The 25,316-nt window shown below is 39.9% G+C and overlaps 1 protein-coding gene across 8 annotated transcripts in view; it reads right to left on the bottom strand.

Annotated features, from left to right (window-relative positions):
- DGKI (diacylglycerol kinase iota) overlaps positions 1-25,316 on the bottom strand; it is a 464,727-nt gene that overhangs the window by 248,525 nt on the left and 190,886 nt on the right. For all 8 annotated transcript variants that reach the window (XM_050782372.1, XM_050782373.1, XM_050782378.1 and 5 more), the window contains 2 exons: positions 23,944-24,000; positions 14,615-14,680 (listed from right to left, as the gene is read on the bottom strand). In XM_050782372.1, the coding sequence (XP_050638329.1) occupies positions 14,615-14,680; positions 23,944-24,000 (123 nt within the window). The remainder of the gene's footprint in view (positions 1-14,614; positions 14,681-23,943; positions 24,001-25,316) is intronic.

Below are 25,316 nucleotides of genomic sequence, written 5' to 3'. Positions count from 1 at the left end.
CCTTTACCTGTTGGGTTTATATCTTTGTCCTAGAACACCAGGAAGGTTTATGAAAGTATTATCTTAGTGAGGCAACTAGCTATCATTATGATAATGCCGATCCATGAAAATTAATTTCCACCTCTGATTAACTCATAACCTTACCAATAAAAATTATCATTTTAATGCTAATAATATTCACCAAGCAGGGTTTTTTTTTGAAAAAAAAAAAGACTAGTTAAAATAATTTAAATATTTTTGAAAGATAGGATTGACGTCAACAGAGTTACCAATGATAAATCAGTTAAGCCACCTAACGTATAATCTTGCCGATGGTGTGACATTACAGGAAATAATTGTCTTTACTGTTTACGCTTAGCTTGTTGATTGCGGAAAACGCTCTTCTGCCAGTAGAATTATCTACACTTCCTTTTTGTGTAAACATAGACTCTTTCACTACACTAGCTCCCAGACAACTGAGAAGGAGACTTTAAAATTTCCCAGAATTACTCAGATTGTACCCCTCCTTGCTTCATGAATTTATGTCAAGGTGACATTAGCATGTAATATATGCCTTAGACGGAGAAAAGCGTCTGCTCTCTAGAAATAGTTTTGACTTCACTTTGGGGTTTTACTACATCTGCTCTTCCCAGTAGTATCTCAAATGATCTAATAATCTTTGCAGAGCAATGTGCCTGATCAGGGAAGGTGAAGAGGCTGCTAAGAGTGAAAAAAAACTACATCTCAAAAGAACTAACTGCAGGACCTAATCAATATGTACTAGCAGGAATGGGAAAGTGTGGGGGAACTGGATCCTGAGGGTGAAGAATGAAAAAGGGCAGGACTTAGAATTAGATAATTTTGCATTGTGGGAGCACTCACCTCTAATAGAGGATTTAACACATTATCAAGAACCCTAGAAGATGATGATAACACTAGGGTGGCTTTTGAAAACTTGAACAAAAAAAATTGACCCATGTTAAGTGAAGTAGAAATGTCTGAATTGCAGTGACAGAGGAAGAAGCAAACCAAATCTCAGAATGAGGCAGGCTAAAGCTGCTATATTAGGTACAGCTGAAAAGCCCATCAGTTGACTATGATCTGCCAGAGGCCCAAAGGACACTCCGTTTACCAAAGCAATAAGAAATGTGCAGGTGAGAAGAGCACCAACATTGTTGGAAAGTTCAGAGGTGGCTCTCCCTCGTAGGTTAGCCCCAATGCTAGGAAACACCTTACAGATTGGGCACTCTGACAGTAATTGGAATTATAGAATTCTAAAATAATATGGACTCTATGGCAGCACTAAACCACCAAAACAAAGTGAAGGCACTTATTGCAAGATTGAAGTTGCAGCCAAGGGGACTTGACCTAGAGAGCCATGGAAATGGTTAACATAGCATGACATCCCTACAAGAAATATGAATTATCAGATGAAAGAGATAGTCCTCAATTAATAGAATCAGAAGACATCAAGAATGGGTGATCAAGAGCGATGAGGGATGACGTTGCAATAAAAAGTCACAATCTTTTGCTCTGTTTCTTGACCTAAGCCAGTTTTCAAACACAGAATCCATTGATTGAAGGAGAGGGTAAGTCCCCAGGAGAAGAATCTTACAACAACACATCAAGAGTCTACAGCAACACTTTTCTGGTCTTTAATTAAAAGGACCTACATCCATTAACTTGGGTAGTTGTACACTGAGGAGAGAGAGAAATGTCCAAATATTCTAAAGACTAATGGACAAGTGTACAAGTTGACACGTATACCCTGGGTATGAAGCAGCCCAGGTATCTAATGGTCCCCTATGAAAATAAAGATACAGGCTGGGCATGGTGGCTCACACCTGTAATCCCAGCATTTTGAGAGGCTGAGGCAGGCAGATCACGAGGTCAGGAGATCAAGACCATCCTGGTCAACATGATGAAACCTCGTCTCTACTAAACATACAAAAAAATTAGCCGGTTGTGGTGGTGCATGCCTGTAGTCCCAGCTACTCAGGAGGTGGAGGCAGGAGAATTGCTTGAACCCAGGGAGCAGAGGCTGTAGTGAGCCAAGATCATGCCACTGCACTCCAGCCTGGGTGACAGAACAAGACTCTATCTCAAATAAACAAACAGACAAACAAACATGAGGCCCAGTTAAACAAACAAGCAAAAGGCAGAAGTCCAGCCAGGCGCAGTGGCTAACGCCTGTAATCCCAGCACTTTGGGAGGCCGAGGTGAGCAGATCACCTGAGGCTGGGAGTTTAAGACCAGACTGACCAACATGGAGAAACCCTGTCTCTACTAAAAATACAAAATTAGCCGGGTTCGGTGGCGCTGGCCCATAATCCCAGCTGCTCGGGCAGCTGAGGCAGAAGAATCACTTGAACCTGGAAGGCGGAGGTTGCTGTAAGCTGAGATCACACAGCCTGGGCAACAAGAGCGAAACTCCGTCTCAGAAAAAAAAAAAGGCAGGAGTCCTAGACCAGGGCTGGTTTTCAGAGAGTCTACTGGTCCCACAAACCCATCAGTATTAATTTCCCTTGTCCTCAATTGTGTAAGTGAAGTGAACAGATGTGGAAACTGGCACAACCCTAAGACTGATTTCTTAGTCTGTTATGTAAGAGGAAGCCCAAGTGAAACCTTCAAACCATCCTTCTAGTCATAACTATATCAAAATCAATGTCACATTCTTAAGAAGGAATAAGTATTACATTTCTATTAATTTTGAAAGCTCTGACAATAGTACTGTGTTTATGTTTCCAAAATTATCTAAGGGCCACCCTTAAAGACTAAAGGAGGCAGGAGGCAGAGGTGGTGTACTCCAACATATCCCCATTTAACTCACCAGCTGAGATGCTATAAAACCAGACAGAGACTGGAGAATGGTGCCTGAATATCACAAATTCAACCCAGTGTATTCTATTTGCAGCCACTGTGCCAAATTTGGAATATTTCAGCCTTAAGTACATGACATGTGGCCACTGATTGGGCAAATGAATTTTTTCCATCCCTCTCTGAAAGGAGAATTCAAAACTATTTGCATTTGCTTTCGGGGTTAACAGTACATTTTTACAGGCATGTACCAAGGCTTTCAACTCTTTCAAATGTTATCCAGATATAATGCAAAGGAACCTGAACTGTGTGAACATTCTGCAGAAGATCATCCAGTCCACCATATCAGTGGCATCACATGAAAGCAGACGAGCAAGAAGTGAGAGGTACATCAGAGGTCCTGGTGAGAAGGAAGGTGGGAGATAAGCCCGGTGAGGAGTCAGGGGTCCCACATGTCAATGAAACTTCTAGGGGTCAGTGGTCCAAGGTATGCTAGAATATCCCCTCCAATCTAAAGAAAAAATTATTGCATTTCCTAATTTAAACCACTAAGAATGAAGCACAGCACTTTATTTGGCCTTTCTGGGTTCTGGAGGCAGCATATTCCACACTTAGGAATGTGATCCATTTACTAGATGGCATTAAATGCCGCCAGCTTAGAATGGGGCCCAGAGCAGGAAACAGTGCTGCAGCAGGTCCAGCCTGCAATGAAAGAATCCCTGTCACTCCATGTGATTAGAAGTTTAGGGAAGGAGAAAAGATGTCCTGTGGTGTTTATAACAAGCACCAATAGGAAAATCAACATAGACTCTAGGATTCTGAAACAAGGTTGTGCTATCTGCAAGAGGGAACTATATACCTTTCAAAAATATTTTCTGGCAGGTTATCGTGCTCTGGTGGAGAAATACCTGTCCATGAATCATCAGCTGTCATGAGCTGAATTCTGTCGGATCACTATGTCACAAGGTTGAATGAGCCCAGCTTAAGCCATTGTTACAGTAAGTGGGACCATCTGAGATCTGGAACAAGCAGTACCAGGGATGCATGAGTAGGTGGCTCAGATCACCCACATTATCCACTATTATTACAGTACCAGGTCTCTCATTCAACTCAGCTATGGAAAAATGGGAGTACTGAATGACCAGCTCAAAGAGGAGGAAAATACTGAGATTCATTCATGCATGAATCAACTTGCTATATACATCCAGGCCAAAAGCAAACTACTGCTGCACTGAAGTCTACTCAGGAGTGGGCCCTAGAGACAGGAATAATAAGAAATCCTCCTCATGCGCATAACTTCAGGTGAAGCAACTAGTCATCCCATTTATGCGAAAAGATAGATGGCTTGACATAAGAATATATAATGACTTACAGGCAGTGATAAATGGCATGGCTGGTTGGCCAGGGCCCTGGAGGGAAACAGGAGGTCTGGGGAAGAGGTATATGGAAGAACATATGAAAGTAAGTACAAAGAGTGAAAAATCCTGATATTGCACATCAGTTCCTACCAGAGAGCATTCCCCTTGTAAGAACTAAAATCTTAGACATAACGCAGGTACCATACTGTGTCATAAGCCATCCCATTGATGGATGGTGCAATGGGCTTGTAAGTACAGTACCCATGGTGGAGTGATGGATGCTATATGTGGGCCCAATAGCATGCACAGCCAGTCATCAAAACTCAGCCAGCTCCCGCCACTGCTGAATTTCTAACCTGCCAGCAAAAGACACCAAACCTGAGCATCCAATATGGCACCATCCCTCAGAGAGAACAACCAGCTACTCTGAGGCAAACTAATCACACCGAACCCCCTCCACTTTAGAAGGGGCACCAGCTCATCTTGACTGGAATCAATGCATATTCAGGATATGGGCTTACCTCTCCCTTCTTCAGGGCCTCAGTCAGTGCCACTACGCAAGCACTTACGAAATGTCTGACCCACCAGCATAGGATCCTGTGCAACATTGTGCCAGATGAAGGAAATTATTTTATGGCATAGAGGTGCAGAAGCGTGCATGTGACCATGAGATTCACTGGACCTATCATGGCCTACACCATCCAGAAGACACAGGCCTGACAGAGAGATGGAATAATCTTTTGAAAATTTAACACTGGCTTCAGCTTTGAGAAAATATCCTGTGAGCACCATCCACCAGACTCAATATGTTTACTCACTAAATCTATGATCATTTCATGGTGCTGTTTCTCCATGACAAAATACGTAAGTACAGAAACCAGTGAGTGAAAGTAGCAGTGGTTAGGCCTACTGTGGCCCACTTGGGGAGTTTGTGCTTCTGGTCCCCACAGCTCTGGGCTTTGAGGGTCTAAATCCCAGATGGAGAATTTCTTCATCATGGGACATAACAGGGAGCTCTTAAAACTTTAAGCTACCACTGCACCCAGTTACTTTGGAATTTTTGTGTTAAGAGACTAGCAGGCACAGAAAGGAGCCAGCATCCTGACAGGAGTAATTGATCCTGATTGTTAGGCACAGATCTAGCTGTTATCTGACAATGGAAGCTGGAAGAATACATATGGTAACTAGGCAATCCACTGGGGCAGCCTTTGTAAGGCTCTGAACAATTTTAATAGTAAATAGACAACTGCAACAGCCAAGACCAGGGAATCAGACTGCTGAGAGATAAGGGTCTTTGGTCCCCCTACCAGGTAGGTCAGCTAGACCAGAAGCATTAGTTAAGAGTGAAGTGAATCCAGGGTAAGTGGTTGAGGAGAGAGATGATGAACATCAGCAGCAGATGTAAGACAGCTGCAACCATGGAGGCTATAGTTCATCCCATATCCTTCCTCTTCTATATTTCCCAGGAAATTCGACCAATCAGAACCCTGGAAGAGCTGCTCTAAAAATGTGTGATACAAAACAAGGGATTCTGAGTAGGACCAGGAATGGACAGTATTGAATACTGTGGCTTTCCACCCAGGTAACTCTGCTTCAGGCCTGAGCCACTCACCTCATTCCCTCAGTTGAGAGGAGTCTTGGAAGCTGAAGGTCTTCAAATGAGTCACCCTCCCATCTTCAGGAATTGCCCTGAGCCTAAAAGTCACTTGAGTTGATACAGCTTAGATATCTGTCCCCTCTAGAATCTCCTGCTGAAATTTGATCCCTAGTGTTGGAAGTGGGAACCATTAGGAGGTGTTTGGGTGATGGAGGCAGATCCCCTATGAGTGGCTTGGTGCTGCATTCACAGTAATGAGTGAATTCTCACTCTATTAGTTCCCGTGACATCTGATTGTTGGGTGACACTGGCACCCCTCTTCTTTCTCTCTTGCCATGTGATCTTCACACTCAGGGCTCCTCCCTCCCCCTGCACCATGAGCAGAAGTTTCCTGAAGACCTCACCAGATGCTGGTATCGTGCTTCTTGTACAGCCTGCAGAACTGTGAGTCACACATTCCTCTTTTCTTTATAAACACCCAGCCTCAGATATTACTTTATAGCAATGAAAATGAACTAAGACATCAGCCAAGGACAGTCCTCGCCCAGTTGTGGGTCAAGGCCAGGCAACTCTGAAGGGCTCTTCCAGTTCCCCTTGGAGTTGACTAAGGCCTCTGTTGTGACTGCACCACAGTTCAACACCTCCCTCTACCCAGTCCTGGTACTTTTACTTCCCTACCAGTATCACTTCTGAGATCACTCAATAAACTCCATGCACATAAATCTCAACTCAGAATCTGTTTCTTGGGAACCCCAAGCTAAAATAATGGTTTGGACCTGAAAAGGTAATAATATGCCTATCTTTTTATTGGAGAAGAACATGAAAAAGGAAACATTTTCCATGTAAAAGGAAAAATGTCCTCTCAACAGTACCACTTTCCTAGTAGATATCAAAATGGAATGCTGTGTTTAACCAAAATTGCTTTTAACCAGCTGAAACTAATAAACAAGAATTATACCTGTTCAGTAGAACTTCATCAAAATAAAAAACTTTCCTAACCAACTGTTAAACCAACTTGAAGGTACTTTTAGACTTACCTGACTTGTTTAATCAACTGTGGATGTACTTTTGGATTAATTCTGCCCTATAAGAGTGAAAGCTCCGGCCGGGCGCAGTGGCTGAAGCCTGTAATCCCAGCACTTTGGGAGGCCGAGACGGGTGGATCACGAGGTCAGGAGATCGAGACCATGCTGGCTAACACGGTGAAACCCCGTCTCTACTAAAAAATACAAAAAAAAACTAGCCGGGCGAGGTGGCGGGCACCTGCAGTCCCAGCTACTCGGGAGGCTGAGGCAGAAGTATGGCGCAAACCCAGGAGACGGAGCTTGCAGTGAGCTGAGATCCGGCCACTGCACTCCAGCCTGGGCAACAGAGTCAGACTCCGTCAAAAAAAAAAAAAAAAAAAAAAAAAAAAGAGTGAAAGCTCCAATTATTAAACCTTGATTTTTGCTTCTCAGCTAACTATTCAGCCCACATTTCTCTGCCTGGATTATAAATAAACTAAGCACTGGCTTTGCTCATCACCATGGTGGTCAATTTAAAGAATACATAAACATGCTCTTTCTTTAACAAGAGAGAAAGTTATATCATTTCTTTTTCTTCCTTGAAATCATATTTCATTTCTTTTTTTTAATTAAAGGAGACTTTTTTTCTGACATCAATATTTCATATGTCTGTTTGACATCCCTAGGCTTTTACACCTGGGGCAAAGAGGGAGAAGAATGCTTTCCGTCATAAGCGGATTGAAGAAAGGCAACTTGGAAAGGGAGGTCAGCGCGGAGAATCACAAAAGTGTTCTCAGGCAGGTCAGACTCAGGTTTTAATAAAGAGACAAATGGTGAATGAGGATTTGGGAACTGCTTCTCTTACCCCTTTCCAAGCCTGCCTGCCCTAGGGAATCCCAGTGTGACCCAGGAATGAGCACAGCTCAACTAGTAAATATCAGCTTGGTGGCTTCAGAACTCCTCCTTTTCATTCTCCAGATACTGTTACTCATTTGCTGGCAGCTCTCTGGACCTTTCTGTCCCTTTGCTTCTCAACTTTCACCTCTTCATCTCTTCTTTCCTCTCCATATACATTTTTGTTCATGTTCCTCCTCCAATTTTTCTCTTAAATGTCATTATTTTCTTCATTTCCCCAATGCTTTTTTTTCTATTTTTGCCCTTGTACGAATTTTCAGTCTCATATCTGGCAAGAATAATGATATGTATATATATACACACACACACATACACATATATATACACACATACATATATAGGTGCACACACAGGTATATATATACACATATACATATGTAAATAACTTTTGCCCTTTTATGAATTTTCAGTCTCTAATCTGGCAAGACTATATATATACACACACACATATATGTATGTACACACACATATATATATGTACACACATAGATATACATATATACATATGTAAATAACTATAACATGTTGATTATATATATTATACAGAGATATTTATTATCGTTATATTTTTATAATTTCTCAGCTTTATATGCCTTATTAATTTAAAAGGCAGAGAAGTTATATGTTTCTAATTTCTCTCTTAAAAATACTAAAATTTTTTTATTATTTGTACATAGTCTATAATTGATTTGCTTTTCATGAAGAAAGTAGCTCTCATCAACTGGCATCCAAATATGAGGTGCACATTTACCATACATTGCTTTACATGTATGATCTCATCTGACAATAATTCTAAATAGGAGAAGAACACAAAGATTTTAAAAATGTTCGGATTTGCTTTTCTGATTGTTTGTTCATCTATGTCTAAATTACTATATTTGAAGTAGTCACTTTGATAAAATGTTTTTACTTGCTAATATCTAGTTTATACTTCAATCAAATTCAGCAACAAAGAGAGGGCAAGAACATATGAAATATGCGATGAGATCAGTCCCTTAAAAAGACTGAAATCAAAACCGGAGATTTATCATGAGACACATGACTTGGGCCAGATTCTCCAAAAAGGAGGGTAAATATGTAGAAGTAGAATCAGCCCTGCTGAGGAAGTGAGGAAGGAGGACAGAAGCCATTTGTCTCTGAGGACCATCTTATCAGGGGACAAAGAGGCCGTTTGCTTGTGTACATGGAACCTTTTGCGACTGGAACCTTGTGTACCTGGAACCTTTTGGGACCATGTCCCCCATCATGATCAGGGGGCAAAGGGATCATTTGCTTGTGTACCTGGGACCTGAACACCATGACAGGAAGTGTCCTCATTGCCAACCTGGCCTGAGGTTTGGGTCTCTGCTCCCCGTGTAGGTCATCTGGGTTCACAAGTACCAGCAGGCCCAGCAGCAGCAGCCAGGAGAAGGTAGTTGGGTGGGGGAAACTACTGAAGAAAGAACAAAGGGCCCCAGAGTGACCAGGGCACTGCATTCACTGCGATGACCAGGATACTGACCACATCAAAGACCCAGGGAGCAGTGACAGTAGCAAAATGGTTCTACAGACGAAAACTGGGGACTGCAGCAAGGACCCCTTAGCCCCCATCCTCTTTTCTTTTAAAAAAAATTTCTTTGGGGGTATAATCTACATAAAAAACTGTACATACTTCATGTATACAACTTGATGAGTTTGTTATAATTAACAATACTGTGTTGAATCACAACAATCCATGCCAAAAACACATCCATTACTCCAAAAATGTTTTCCTGCCCTGTTTATTTATTATTAGGTTTTTGGTTTGTTTTTTTTTTGTTTTTGTTTTTTTTTTTTTTGGTGGTAAGAAGACTTAATAGTAGATCAACCCCCTCAGGAAATTTTGAGGTATTCAACACAGTATTGTTAATTATAGGCACTATGGTGTACAATAGATTTCCAGGACTTACTCGCTTTGCATAACTGAAACTTTGTGCCCTTTGCCTAGTAATTCCCCATTTCCCCCTCCTAGGATGAATCTATAGAAGGATATTATGCTTAACTGAAATAAGACAGACACAGAAGGACAAACACTACATGATACCACTAGTGTGAGAAATCTAAAATAGTCAAAACTCATAGGAGCAGAGAGTAGAACAGTGGTTGTCCTTGTCCCCTTTCTTGATACTCAGCCAAGGAAAGAAGGGCCAGGCCTCCAGCAGTCATGTGGGCAGGGGCTTTATGGAGCATCCTAGATTCCTTGCCCTTGTACTGCCCCCTCTCTACCTACTCATAATCCTCCTGGGGCTACCGGGAGAGGATTCCTCTGCTATAGCTGCACAAACACACAGGCAAATAACCAAACCCGCCCAACCAGCGCGTGAATCCTCACCCTTAAACTTCCCTTCCCTGTCCTTAACCTTAACTCCCAGGGTACACATTTTCAGATTAGTAGAGTATGTTGCTTTAAGTTGATAAGGGGACATTCCTGAAAGGCCCAAGTCAGTATTTTCCATTATTTTTATACTCTGTAATCCCTTTGCCTACCCATGTAATATCCCAACTGCACTCCCATGAAGTAGTTTTAAACACTTTGGCATTTTTGTGTATAATTTACATATTGTACCCTAAGTTCATTCTCAAGTTATTTTTTAACAATATTTACTACAAATATAGTTTTGATGTTTTCCCATTTTAAAAAACACTGCATGCTATGTAACTATATATGAAAATACATATTATTTATAGACAAATAATTCATATTAATGTAGTATGTTTGGTTAGGGAACTGATATGGTTTGTCTGTGTCCCCACCCAAATCTCATCTTGAATTGTAACTCCCACAATTCCCACATGGCAAGGGAGGAACCCGACGGGAGGTGATTGAATTATGGGGGCGGGTCTTTCCTGCACTGTTCTTGTGACAGAGAATGAGTCTCGTGAGCTATGATGGTTTTAAAAACGGGAATTTCTCTGTACAAGCTCTCTCTTTGCCTGCTGCCATCCACATAAGATGTGACTTGCTCCTCCTTGCCTTCCACCATGATTGTGAAGCCCCCCCAGCCACGTGGAACTGTAAGTCCAATAAACCTCTTTCTTTTGTAAATTGCCCAGTCTCGGGTATGTGTTTATCAGCAGCGTGAAAATAGCCTAATACAGGAACTGAACTGCATAAAAAATGTAGACAAAGTTTAACTATGTATTACAGGTTGAGCATCCCTAATCTAAAAATCAAAAATCCAAAATGCTTCAAAATCCAAAACCTTTTGAGTGCCAACATGATGCCACAAGTGGAAAATTTCACACCTGACCTCGTGTGACAACTCATAGTAAAAACTTTGTTTCATGCATAAGATTATTTAAAATATTGTATAAAATTACCTTCAGGCTTTGTGTTTAAGGTGTAGCATGAAACATAAGTGAATTTCATACTTAGACTTGGGTCCCATCCCCAGGGCATCTTATGTATACGCAAATATTCCAAAATCCTAAAAAAATCTAAATCCAAAAAACTTCTTGTTCCAGGCATTTCAGATAAGGGATATTCAATGTGTATACTGCATTTAAAACTGGTTTCAAGAATTGATGTTCGAAATTTTTTAATTTTGATTTTCAAAAAGTTAGCTTATTTTTATAAATTTTACATATGAAGAAACAAAAGATAAGCTTTCAAGTAGTGATTTACAAACATATTTTCACAATTACCATAATGCTAGGTTTGGATGTGTGTTTCCCTCAAAAAATGAAGAGTCAAAATAGCCATAATCATTACTATACTTTTTTGATTATAGATTTTTTGAAGTACTATAGACAACTTAGTGTTTCATAAATTTTGATTGAATAAATGCAATGTATAGATCTAGTGAAGATCAGAGACATGTTTACAGCAAAAGTATGCATTCTGCCTCCAACCATTGATTGACTACAGGTTTGCATTAAACAATACATGCTAGATCCATTCCATCTGCCTCTTCAGTTCTACTCTCCATCCTTCTCTACTCAATGACTCATTGGAAAGAGTTGGCTTTTATGGATTGCATCAAAGAATCCCTTGTGCTCTGGTTTCTGTTGGGTTTGGCCACTAGAAAGTGAAGGTAGGTGGAGCTAGGGATGTATTTCCCCAGTCTGTAGGTCACCACAGGCTGGCTGAGTCTTGTGACTAAAAGTTGCAGCTCCTGGGAAGGGGTTCTCTCCATCTCCTCACCTCTTCAGGCTTTGCTTGACCATAGCTCTCTATATTAGTCACAGTGTGCTCCACTTTTTCTCGTGGTTCCGCCCTCCCCCACCCCCCACCCCCGATGTTTTTCACATATTTTAAATATTCTCCTCATTAAACTCTCATCAAATTACATAATTTGAACATGAGCATTTCGTCTGTTTTGTGCCTTGACCCTGACTCTTATGTAATCAAGGACTATGAATGACAATGAAAAACTGCAGAAGGGTTATAAACCTAGTAGGCTGAGGCATTGAGCTAACCTTAAAGGAACTGAGCAATCAAATCATGAGTTATCTCATCTGATCTCTGTTAAGTGCCACACACACTCAGCCAAACACATATTTAAGGCAAGAGAAAATCAGTCCAAACATCGTTTTATTGTTTATTTTAAAAGTAGAAATGGAAATCACAAACACTCTTTAACCATAAACACTTTCTAAAAAATTTGTAAAGTTTGCAAGCCATCAGTTGGGAAAAAAAAAAAAAAAAGTTTTGCTAAGTGAGGCAATTATTTTTCACTCCATCCCAATGAGTAAATTACAGAATAATGTATGTGTGCGTGCGTGCGTGCGTGTGTGTGTGTGTGTATGGGGGATGGAGTGAGGTTTAAAAGTCTATTAATATGAATAAGAATGTACAACACTACTGATGAAAATTATGCATAGCACCAAGGTTTGGAGTGAATTTTCATTACTTAATCTGTAAATGGAAACAGAGCCATAGCTTTCCTGTCCAGGGTGGAAGTTGGAATCCAAGGAAGGGTAATTTATTATTTGGCAAGGAGACAATCCCACCCATCCCATAATTGTTTGAGTCTTGAAGAATTCATGGAGAAGCTGGATTATAAACACAAAAGATAACTATAATAGTGCAGTATTTTGGAAACATGACGTGACAAGCTGGATCACTGACTTCCCCACTGACCACAGACTTGCAGCGAGCTGTGCGCACGGCACGATGGCTGGCTGAGAACACTGGCAGGAAAGGAGACACAGCAACTGAGGGTGGAGGAAGCCCAGTTTTTTCTGTTCAGTTGACCATGCCAACAAGAGGCCAGAAGAGAGTGCAATATGGCACTAGGGAACACTTGTCTCAAAGTATAAAATGTTTATTGATTTTCTTTTAATAAAATCCCTCCCACTCCATTATGGCTTACATTATTGAGGTGGTGCCAGCTACTGGGCTCCAGTGAAGATATTTTTTTCAAAGTGAAGGACCTATTCATCCAGATTCTTACTACTCTTTATATCTCTGACCAAAAAAAACTGCTATGTGCCTGCCTGACTGCAGCATCTCTCTTACCCTCACATGCATGCACACACACACATGCACATTTATGGGAAAGTTACAGTCAATGATTCTTGAAGTAAAAGAAAATCCATAAGCCCCAAGGCAACACCTTGGAAGAGGTTGATGGACCCAAGAGAGAAAGGTCATGGGAGAGTAGAGGTGTGACCTCCTTTTCCCCAGAACATGTAAGATGGCCAAAAAGAATCGGTACAAATCTTTCCACCTCCCCCCTCCGCCTTGTTTACTTTGTTTTACCTCGCTCTGCTTTCACCCTGTTTTGTTCATCCTCTTTACCAGCTAAAAGAGAACCAACTGAGAGCCACCTGGTTGAACTGGAGGACAAAATACTGGTTACAATGAGAGCCTATGCCCTGGAGGCTAAGGTGTGTAGCCTTCCAGAGAAGACCTTCATAACCAATGGTTACAGCATATTTTCTTCCCAGGCACTGGGCAAAACAGCAAAATTAATGCAATTTTTTCCAAGTCTCCCTCCCTCACCTTCCACAACCCTACCTCAGGGAGCCAATATTTTCTTGCATTGCTCTGCTGTCAAAAATGCTGCCCTGGGCAGCTCACACCAATGCTTGACCCAAAGGAGTCACATGAATAAACAAACAGAGGAATAATTATTTAGGAATATATTCCCCCCAAATTATCTTGCCCTCTGCCAAATCCAAACTTCCCTTTACTGATGACCATCAGTTTACTACTGATGTCATTAAAAAAACTGGTGGTAAATCACACTATAAATACATATAGTGATATTTACCACCAGTTTAACCCTCCCAGAGGACCCCGTCATCCTTAAAGTAGATCTTTGTACATTGGAAAAAGCTATAACCCAAATCTGTTGGGGTCAATGACACATGGGATCTATGGCATTTAATAGTATGTAGTCATAACACCCCACCCCTTGCCCCAGCTCACTTTTCCAAGTGGCGCTGCATCCTGAGGGGCCTATAAGCAGCCGTGATGACAGAGGAGGTAGATATAAACAACCACAAATAAAAAGGGCATCTCTTCTAGGAACTGGATAATGTCCCAAGGAAGCAACACATTTCTAGCTGCTGACCATGGTGTCCTAAACAGTTCTGCCCAAACACAATTTTATATCAGCATACATCGTGTTACTCAAACCCATTGATTTGTTGCTATTGACCAAAGTATGATGAGTCAGTTGTCTTCATGAGGGTATTTTCACAAAATAATTATATTTTCAAAAATCATTAATGAAATTCACTTTAAGAATGCATCCATGTATCTTAAAATGTGCTAATTCTTTTTATTAACACCATTGCCTCATGCAGTGAGTTCTAGAACAACTACAATGCCTCTTAAGGAGACCTGGACAAGTAAGGTCTTTCAAAAAGGAACTGATGTAGTGAACACTGGATTCAGGGACAGGACTTATCCACCTCAGGTGCTTGCAGAGGCCTGGGGAGCCTCCTGCGAGGCCATGAGGTGACTGGGCTCTTACCTTACCACACTGCTTACATTTCCCCTCCTGCCGACGCCTGTGCACCCAGTGATGACGTACAAAATTCTGTGGGAAAACAAAATTAAATGAATATTTTTAAAACTTTATTTTTATAGACAGGGCCTTGCTCTGTCACTCACACTGGAGTGCAGTGGTATAATCATAGTTCACTGCAGCCTCGAACTCCTCTGCTCAAGCCATCCTCCCATCTCCGCCTCCTGAATAGCTAGGACTATAGGCATGAGCTACTGCACTTGACTGAATATGTTTTAATTTGCAAACCTCAATATTCATTTTTAATGTGGCAATACTATTGATTTATATAAACCACGATATGAGCCCAGAAACAAATATTTATGAGTATGACTTGTTTAACAATAAACATGAATCTACTTGGACAAATGAAGTTACTTCTCCATCCCCAAAGATCTTTCATATCTGTAGATTCCACTTCTCATGTCTTCCCTCCATGTCTTCCTAGTGGCAACTGGCCACACCAGATTTCTGTTACTCTACCGTCTTACTAGTCAAACACTCTGCAGATTTGTGAACACAGTAGAGGACCTTGAGCTGGGAAGTAACTGAGGCAGGTAAAAGAAATGGCCAAAGAAAAGTGGAAAGGTGAAGGGGAGAAGCTGAAACAACAATATCCAACTCAATTTAACAAATAGGTATGTAGTGCTTTATCTGTGGCAGGCAGGCACCACACCAAACATTCTAGCTAGAGATAATGTAGATCAAACTCTCAGAAATAGATCTCCCAATACAAGACATAGATGTGAGAATTACTAACTAGATAGAGTGAAGAAAGAGAAAAGCTGAAGGCAAGAGATGTCAAGGACAAGAGATATAAGCATATCGATGATGTTTCTGCAGTGGTATTGTGTTTAAACCATCCTTGGGTACCATGAACTATTACAGATTAGCTTTCAAGGTCTATCTTTGTCTCAGACTGTAGGAAACACAGAAAATCCTTTTCCTCCCAAGTAGGCAAGCACTCCTGGGGCAGAGTCAAGTAGCACCATTCACCATTACAAGAAAGTCATCCTCAGGACTAAGAATGCAGGCAAGCCCTCATAACTTACAAACAATTCATCCCTCTGACAACAATACCCATAAAGTGTTCATTATTTTCTTTTGCCCTTTTCTGGGAAAACACACTTAATCTAATACTAACATGTCTATTGTAGGGTCTAGCCATAGTCCTTATTTTCCCTTTAAAATATATTTAATATATTAATATATATTCAATTTAATATATAAATATATATTCAATTTAAAATATATATTAATATATTTAATATATTAATATATTCAATTCAATATATTCAATTTATTAATATATATTAATTTATTTTTATATATTCACTTTAACATGTATTCAATTATTTAAATTTTTCCTACATGCCAGGCACTGTTCTGTTAGTAAGTACAGATGGACAGAAAATAGATCAGTGTAGAGGGAAAAAAAGTTATATATCAAGGCATGAAATTCAGAGTGACAAGAATACCGTTAATAAGCATTAGCATTATCAATACTGAAATGCCACCTCTATTTCTCTTAATAATGTCAAATCCACTTAAACTAAAACTAAACAAAGACCCTGGAGGAATAATGGTCTTTTAACTATAATCAGATATAAAGAAGCACAATGGTCCCACAATTTAGTCTAATGTTTGTCTCGCTTTTCCTACTACCACAGTTTAATAAAACAAAGACACAAGCTTAGATTGTTCTAAGAAAGAAGCTAATTATAAAAGCTAACACTTGTTGTGTACTATGAGCCATGCACTTTAAGAAATATTTTATAAGTAATAATTCTTTTAATCTTCATGAGAATTTTCATGAGTAGAGATGCCATTTATTTGAAATGTATCGGTAAAATCCTATGAGTTGTTGAAATATTGAAATATATGTTGATTGGGAAATTGCAGTTTAGTGCCCCTAGCATCTCTCTGACTGCTCCCTTGCATCCCCTCAACATTAGAGACCACTTCTACCTCCTCAATATTAAGCAATTACAATGTTAATTTCTGACATAATAGGTCTCCTGGATCCTATTCCAATGATCTCTCTCTTCTGAAAACAAATCATATTGTCTGAGCAATGTTACTGGTTCCCCCAAAGAATCTCAGAATGCTGGGGGCCGGGCCCAGCTGGTGGTGGTTGTCTGTACAACCTTAAATATCCACATGGATGGACAATTCTGGATCCTGTGGCTGGCTGTGGCTTTCAAGAAAATGACAGCAATTCCAGAATAACCTGCCCAGTTATCAGTATCTATCCCATCAGTTTAGTGCAAACATTCTACTGAGGATGAAGGTACTGGACCCTCCACCTCTTTACTTTGCAGCTAAGGCTACTGCTGACACCTTTAGCATCTGCCTACTCAACGTATAAGATGAGAACCTTAGTCCACTGCCTGCTTAGGAATAAGCATTAGGGAGAACCCGAGCCAGCTGCCAACTGCAGCATATCCCAATTCACACATTATCAGAGGGTTTGACTTCCATGGTCAATATCATTCTCATTTTACAGAAAAGAAAACTAATGCATAGAAGTCATTACTTAAAATGTAAAGGTCAAAGTGAGGGTCCAAACCCAGACAGGCTGGCACCAGAATCTGTGCTCTTACCATTGTGTCACTGTGCCTTTCCTCTGTTCTGCAAGACAGGGCTCACACTACTTCAACATGACACGCCAATGAATGATTTCAATGACAGTAGTAGAAATATTGAATATATAAAAATGTCAGACAGTATCATACAGAATAGAAAAATGTAATATAATTGCTGTTAGTGTAGCAGAAGCTGAGGGAAAATGAACAATATCATTGATGTTCAGAAAAAAATCTGTAGTTATTGAGATTATAAATCAGCTAATGACTATCAATTTAAGAAGGAACATGTTGGAAACATTCGATGCAATTACCTGTGTGAAATCATGGCTGACTCATGGGATCACTTAGCAAGTGACAGCTCTACTCAAAACAGTCAGCCAACACTTTCCATATATCAACAATTATTTAGGAATCTTAAGACTGACTTCCTCATTTTTACTGCAACACGCAGTTGTTCCTTCTTCCCAGGAGATATGTTCTAAGACTCCCAGTGGATGACCAAAACTATGGATAGTACCAAACTTTACATAGACAATGATTCTTCAATCTAATAACTGAGAAAACTACTAAGTGATGAATGGGCAGGTAGTGGATACGCTGGACAGAGGGGTGTTTCATATCCCAGGACAGAGTAGGATGGCATAAGACTTCAACACACTACTCAGAACAGCATGAAATTTAAAACATGAATTGTTTATTTCTGGGATTCTCCATTTAATATTTTTGGACTGTGGTTGACCTTGGGTAATAGAAACCTTGGAAAACAAAATCATGGATAAGAGGGGACTACTGTATATAATTTGGTAAGCAGGTGTATAATATCATATAGTTTAGTTGGGGAATAAAAAAACATTTAAAAATTATTTAAATATTATTCTCTATGGCTCTACCATTTGTTAAATATTTTTAATATCATCCTTCCTAGAAAATAAGTCAAAAACTAAGGCATGAATTGATAAACTAACTTATACAAAATCACTATCATAGAGGAAAATGAGTAATTGTCTCCAAAACATAGCTCTGTGATTTGAGATGTCCAGCACCCTTCTGTCCAGAGTTCTTTTTAGGCCCAATAGAAATTTATTCTACTGCTGCTTAATGATAGTTTGAACAAAGCAAACATCCAATACATGTGTGTTGAACTGAATGGAATTATCCACCTAATTTCTTTGACAATTAAATCACATAGTTACCACCGAGGAGGGGAGGATCATCAATTGCCTTCATCAATAAGGAAAATAACATTACAATAGAATCATTTATATTTTCTAATCCTTATATCCCTAATGCTTTCATTTCTCACCCTCTTTTCTTTTGACCATTATTAAGAGCTCCTAAGTTGTTGAACTGACATTGGACTCAGGATCCTTAACACTGCAAATGTGAGTGTTGACATATTGTTGTTAAGATAGCAAAGCAAGGCTTCTAACATCATAAAACCTTTTTATTGCTCATCAATAACTTCTGAATTATTCATATACAACTTCAAGCACTGGGCAAGGAAAGGGCTATTACTTATGGGTGTTAAAGTATTGGTAATGCATTATTTCAGGGCTTATATTCAGTATTGTTAGCAAAAATACATAATACAATTGCTTGGCTATTTTCAAACAGCCAGTTGAACTGGGATAAAAGACTACAAATTGGGTTCGGTAAATACCACTCGGGTGATGGGTGCACCAAAATCTCACAAATCACCACTAAAGAACTTACTCACATAACCAAATACCACCTGTTCCTCGAAAACCTATGGAAATAAAAAATTATATATATATATGTATATATATATTTTATAGAGTTTGAAAGGATCTTAGAAATCATAACCCAATCCATCATGGCTTATGACTAAGAAAAAGGAGATCCAGAAAGATTCAACTTAGATGGCTCCAACAAATATTTATTTAAAACTTGTCACACTTCAGGCACTATGCAAATGCCAGGGCATAGTGACCAACAATCTGTGCTCCAGAAACTCTTACCACTTAGTGGAAAAGAAGCAGAGGTATAATTCGAACTAAGGTCAAACTAATTCTAAAGCAAATATTTACTAGGTAAACATCTAAATTAGTAGTAGTAAGAATTCTTAATTTTTAATTAAGAATATCAAATGGGTTATAGTCAGTGAGTCATTAGTTTCATCTTCAAAATGTCCTTTTAGACTAAGAGTTCCTAAACATTTTGAGAGAAATGAATACCTTTGTAAATGTATTCGGTCAGCGGATATCCATCAATCACATACTCTGTATTTTGGTGCAATTAATTTAGGACAAAATCTATGAGTGACCTCCCAAAATTTACACTAAAGATGGGAGACATTCTTTAGACAAGCAAACGGTAATATGCATAAATTATTATGGTATACAAAGTGCCCTGAAAAGAAAGAACAAGATACTTTGATAAAGAACAATATACTATGTATTTAAAGGTGGTTGTTAAGGAAGACCTCAGCAAAAGACTGGAGTTTGTGTCCCCTCCAAATTTGTATGTTGAAATCCTAAACCCCAATGCAATGGTAATAGGAGGTGAGGTGTTTGAGAGGTGATCAAGTAATGAGGATAGACTCTTCATGGATGCAATCAGGGTCCTTATAAAAGAGGCAACAGAAAACTCTTTCACCCTCTTTCCTCCACATGAGAACACAATGAGAACACAATGAGAACACAGTCTGCAACCCCAAAGAGGGCCCTCACTAGAATGGGACCATGCTGATACATTGATCTTGGACTTCCAGCCTGCAGAACTGTGAGAAATAATTTTTGTTGCTTATAAGCCACCCAGTCTATGGTATTTCATTGCAACAGCCTGAACAGACTAAGACAGTGTCTGAGGGGGATGATATTTGAACTGAGGCCTAACTGTAAGAAACAGTCACGCAAAGAGATTTTCAGTACAGCAATGAAATACACAAATATCCAAAGGTGGGGAATATCTTTGTGTGTGCCACACAAATGGAAAGAAAGTCTATATGGGAGCTAGAGGAGGCTGGAAAGGCAGGCAGGGGCCAGACGACGTGGGCCTTTGCATGCCAAGACAGAGGGTTTGCTTTCGCTCTAAGAGTTATGGAAACCACTGGAGAGTTTTAAGCCAGGGAAAATTATATTAGGTTGGTTCAAAAGTAATTGCAGTTTTTGTCATTACTTTCAATTACTTTTGCACCAACCTCATAATCTAATTTTCACTTTGAAAGATTACTTCTTTAAATCATGGGTGGACTGAAAGTGAAAACTGAAGAGTCATGAAGAAGCTATTGCATTGGCCAAAGGGGAGAGGTCACAGTACCTTAGTTTAAGGTGCTGATAACAGAATTGGAGATAATTGGGTGGATTTGAAATATATTTTATTTAAAAAATTGAAAGGACGGGCAAATGAATTAGATGTGGGGAGTCTATGGGAGAAGGAATAAACATGACCCCCCAGTTTTCTCAACTGAGAAGCCAGATCAACAGCCATCTCATTTCCTGAGGTGCATAGGATTTTCTTAAATCATTTTTATGGTAATGGGAATAGTCTAGTGTTTGATGTATTATATTTTAGATGACTGTGATACATTCAAAAGACATGCCAAGTGGAACTCCAAGAAAGGCAGACTGGAAATGTAAAGTTAGGAGTTGTCAGCCCACATGGTATTTGAAGCCATGAGACCGGATGAGCTCCTCTAACAGGAGTGGGCAGAGAGAAGAGAACATAGACAAGAACTAAGCTCAGAGGGATTTGCAGAGGTTGGGGGAGTAAGCAACGAAAAAGAATAGAAAGGGCTATCCAATGAAGCAAGAAGAAAATTAGGAAAGGGTGATATGGGAAGCCAAGAGAGGAGAGCATTCCAAGAAGGATGGAATATGTAGTATCTTGAATATTTTTGAGAAGAACAGAAAAATAAATAACACCTAATACATTTAGCATATAGGAGATCATAGGCAAACTGAAAGCAGCAGCAATTTCAGTAAATGGATAGAGCAGACATCAGATTAGAACAGGTTACAATGACTAGAAAGTGACATACTGAAAATAATTTATATAGTTAACACTTTCTGGAAGCTTGGCAGTGACTACAAAACTGACAACTAGAGCAGTAGGTAAGACACAGTTGGTGGCTAAGGAGTGTTTTTGTTTTTTTTTTTAAAGATAGAAATTATTAGAGTGTGTTTATGCTGGTAGAAATTATCTAGAAATAGAGGGGGGTGATGAAAACATATTAAAGGAAGGAATTTCAAGTCCTTGATAAGAAGACAAGGGAGAATATCCAAAACCCTTATGGAAGGTCTAGCTTCAGAGAAGTGGTACAGGCTAATAAAAACCAAAAACATGCTGTATTAGAAAAATTGCACAATTAAAATTGTCTCTCTCTCTCTTCCTCTGCCTCCACACTGACCTATCGATAGAGAGAAATACACACTGGAGGGCAGAAAGCTAAAGGTAGGTATATGAATCCCCAGGCTAGAAAGTCATAAACTCCATCTTAACATGAAACTATCCCTTCCAGTTTCCTAAATAAAGCACCTCCTTCATTTGAGTTGTCACTGAGTTATCTTCTGGCCCACGCTGTCTGCACTCTGGGTGGCACTACGACACCGCAGCCCTATCATTCTTCTCCTGCCCGCCTCATCCTGCGCATGGCCCACAACCTTCCTATTGCTGCTATGCTGCACAAACACAGTGGGAGAAGACAATCGATGAGGACAACTATGTTTTTCTCTTTCTACAACCTCCATCCCAACCTACTCTCTTTCCACATTTTTTCCCATCCTTTTGCTTTGTCACTAACAATTAGAGCGTTCATATTCATGTTGTCATTTTTCATCAACTGTCTTTAAACGTTTGTAATTCTCAGATATCTCCTCTGAGATATCACTCTCCACGTTCATCTATTCCCACAGCTTTTATTACTGTGTAAATATGCTGATGACTCACAATGCCTGACCTCCAGTCCAGTCTTCCTCATAAGCTCCAAACTCATATACCCACTCAACCTTCTATTGGGCATCTCCAGTTGAGGACAACAGGGACACCTCACACATCATAGTTCTACAACTAAAGTCATTACCTCCCCCACCCCATCTTCACATCAACTCATTTTCATACATCTAATCAGTTTTTCAGTTTTTTTGTTTTGTTTTGTTTTGTTTTGTTTTGTGTGTGTGTGTGTGTGTAGCAGTAGCTTGGTTTAGTCTGGGCTCCTCTTGTGTCCAAAATTCAATCAGTTACTATATCCTGTCAATTTTGTTTCCTTCAAACTCATATCTACCAACATTATTCTTAGTTCAATGTCACCATGATTTCTTGCCTAGACTACTAGCATGGCTTCTGAAAGTTGCCTGTATGCCTCCAACTCTTGAACTGCATGGTATTTCCTCCACACTGCAGCCTGAACAATATTTGGCTTAAAGTAGTTTAATGCTCACCTCCCAACTATCCTGATGATAAAATACTCAACTTGCAGCATGGCTTACAGGAACCTTCACGATCTAGCTCTTGCTATCTCAGATCTCATGTCTTACTCAGTACAGTCTCTCATTTGGATTTGCATGCTCTTCCTTTTATCCAGAAGGCTCTCACCACTCACCTCCTAACCACCCTCCTCTCAACTAACTTAGCTCCTCAGGAGAAGCCCCTTCGCTGACCCCTTTCCTCTCTTTCCTATTTGTTACTACACAGAGCTGATTGGAGGAGTAGACCATCCGGGAAGGTTTCCAAGGAGTAAATCTATAAGTGGAACTGAACCTCATCTCCCTGAGAAAATACGTTGATCAGAAATCATCTTTACTGGACTTTGTGCTCAGGAGGATATCGTATAAGATGGTAATGTTTAGGAAGCAGTGAGTGACTGCTGGGCAGGCGGAACTACATTCTAGGAGGACAGGTTCTGTTCATTGCGGGCTTTTGTTTCGCTGATTGGGGAGTGCAATTTTGGGCCTGGAGCTAAACTGTCCAGAATAACACAGGAAGGCTGAGAACGCTCCCTGCCTTCTTCATCTTTGCCTGAACTGTGCTCACTGTCTCCTCTAAATAAAATGTGAACAAATATGTGCTGTCTCCTCTTGTCATACCTCTGCTTCCCACTAACACATCAGTAACAACTCTTCATTCAAATTTCCTCTTTACCTGTTTATCTTCACGACAGACTGGAGGGTCAGAGACCAAGAACTGAATATAGTTCTAGCTTATGATGTATTTATTCATTTACTTAACAAACGAAAACACCAAGATTTAGAGAGCTTAGGTGAGATGCCCAAGATCACACAGCATCAAGGCTGGTTTTAAAAGCATACCACCTGACTCCAGGGTTTATAGGAATAACCAGTTACTCTGCTGCCCCATGAGTAGCTTATACCCACTCAAAATTGGAAAATGCACGTAAAATCAACCAGAAGACATGGCGACAGAGCGAGACTCTGTCTCAAAATACATAAATAAATAAAGTCTATTTCTTTCTTGCCCCTTCAATTCTACCACTACCGCCTTCCTCTAGTCTCTGGTTCATTTGGTAAGACCTTAACTCCCCAGTACATTTTATGAGAATAAAGTCCAGTGTGCACATGTTGAAAAGACTTGGAGATTTTATTGGTTGTATTTATGGATGTGTTAACAAAACATTGGTGTGCAATGGAGAGAGATAGAATTTATTTTTTATTCCCTGGTGAATATCTATGAAGCCACTGAATCAATGAGAAATCAAAGGTGATACTTGAAATCAAGCTCTGAAATACTCACTTCTCTTGGTGACCTCGAGCCTCCTTCTCGAAATGTTGGTTTACATCTGAAATTAATCTGTCATTCAAAAAGAAAAGTATATTATATTAGAGATAAGCATCAGACTAGACTGAATTACCTGGAAAAAAAAAAACAGTGATAGATATTAAGACTGAAAAGCAAAACCTTTAAAGAACAAGGAACAATACTCTTCTTAGTCTTTTGAAATCATCGCATTAGATAATCAACTGAGATCCCAGGTGATTCTATATCTCCAACCCCTTTCCTTCATTCTCAAGAATGAAATCTAAGTATCTTTAAACAATAATGCTCTTACACCACAAATTTGAGAAACTGAGATAAGAAAGAGCCAGAGGAAAGATATTGGCAGCTGAAACTACTCAGCTGGGTTTCTGATTGTAAAAATAGAAAATATAAACTTGAGATTTTTTTAGTATTATGATGACTATTCAAAGACAAGAGAGTTAATTTTTTTTTTTTTTTTTTTTTTTTTTTGAGATGGAGTCTCGTTCTGTCACCCAGGCTGGAGTGCAGTGGTGCGATCTCAGCTCACTGCAACCTCCGCCTCCTGAATTCAGGCGATTCTCGTGATTCTCCTGCCTCAGCCTCCTGAGTAGCTGGGACTACAGGTGCGTGCCACCACATCTGGCTAATTTTTTGTATTTTTAGTAGAGATGGGGTTTCACCATGTTAGCCAGGATGGTCTCCATCTCCTGACCTCGTGATCTGCTCGCCTCAGCCTCCCAAAGTGCTGGGATTACAGGCATGAGCCACTGTGCCCAGCCCGGAGTTATTCTTTATAAAAGGATTCAGCATTGCTTTTCTTTTAGATGTGGAGGTCTCCTAGTAGGTACATTGACATCTTGGTTAGCTACTCGATAAAGTGAAAGGAGCAAAAGAATGAAGGCAGAGATCAGTAAGTGAAGTTGGGGCAGAAAAGAAAATATTAAGATAACATGTTGGTAGTCATTGCCATAAGACATCAGCTAGGATCAACTGGTCATGTCAGTGAAACTAAATGAATGTCATGGGGGACTAAAATATTTCAATGCTTTTACCCATGACAGCTCAAGAACATAGATAATACACAGAGAAACACACATAAAAATGGAGTAGGAAGTGTGAAAGGGAAAAGGATGGCAGGCAACTCACTACTGGTGCCTTTCCCATTCCCTAAATAACAAATAAATGGATTTGCCGAATCCACTTATTCTGGAGGTACGACACCACCAGGATGTCACTTCCAGTCCCACCCACACATTTGAGCAGCAACAGGAGGAGCACTGCCCAGCAGACTGAGAGCCGGCTTCCAGCTTGGCTCACTCCCTTCCAGGCACTTTGAGAAGAAGTAAACCACACAAGTCAGATATATG

The sequence above is a fragment of the Macaca thibetana genome, chromosome 3, assembly GCF_024542745.1.
Source record: "Macaca thibetana thibetana isolate TM-01 chromosome 3, ASM2454274v1, whole genome shotgun sequence".
NCBI classification, from domain to species: domain Eukaryota; kingdom Metazoa; phylum Chordata; class Mammalia; order Primates; family Cercopithecidae; genus Macaca; species Macaca thibetana.
Note: the sequence above shows the minus strand (reverse complement) of the source record. Positions and strands in the feature narration are given on the sequence as shown.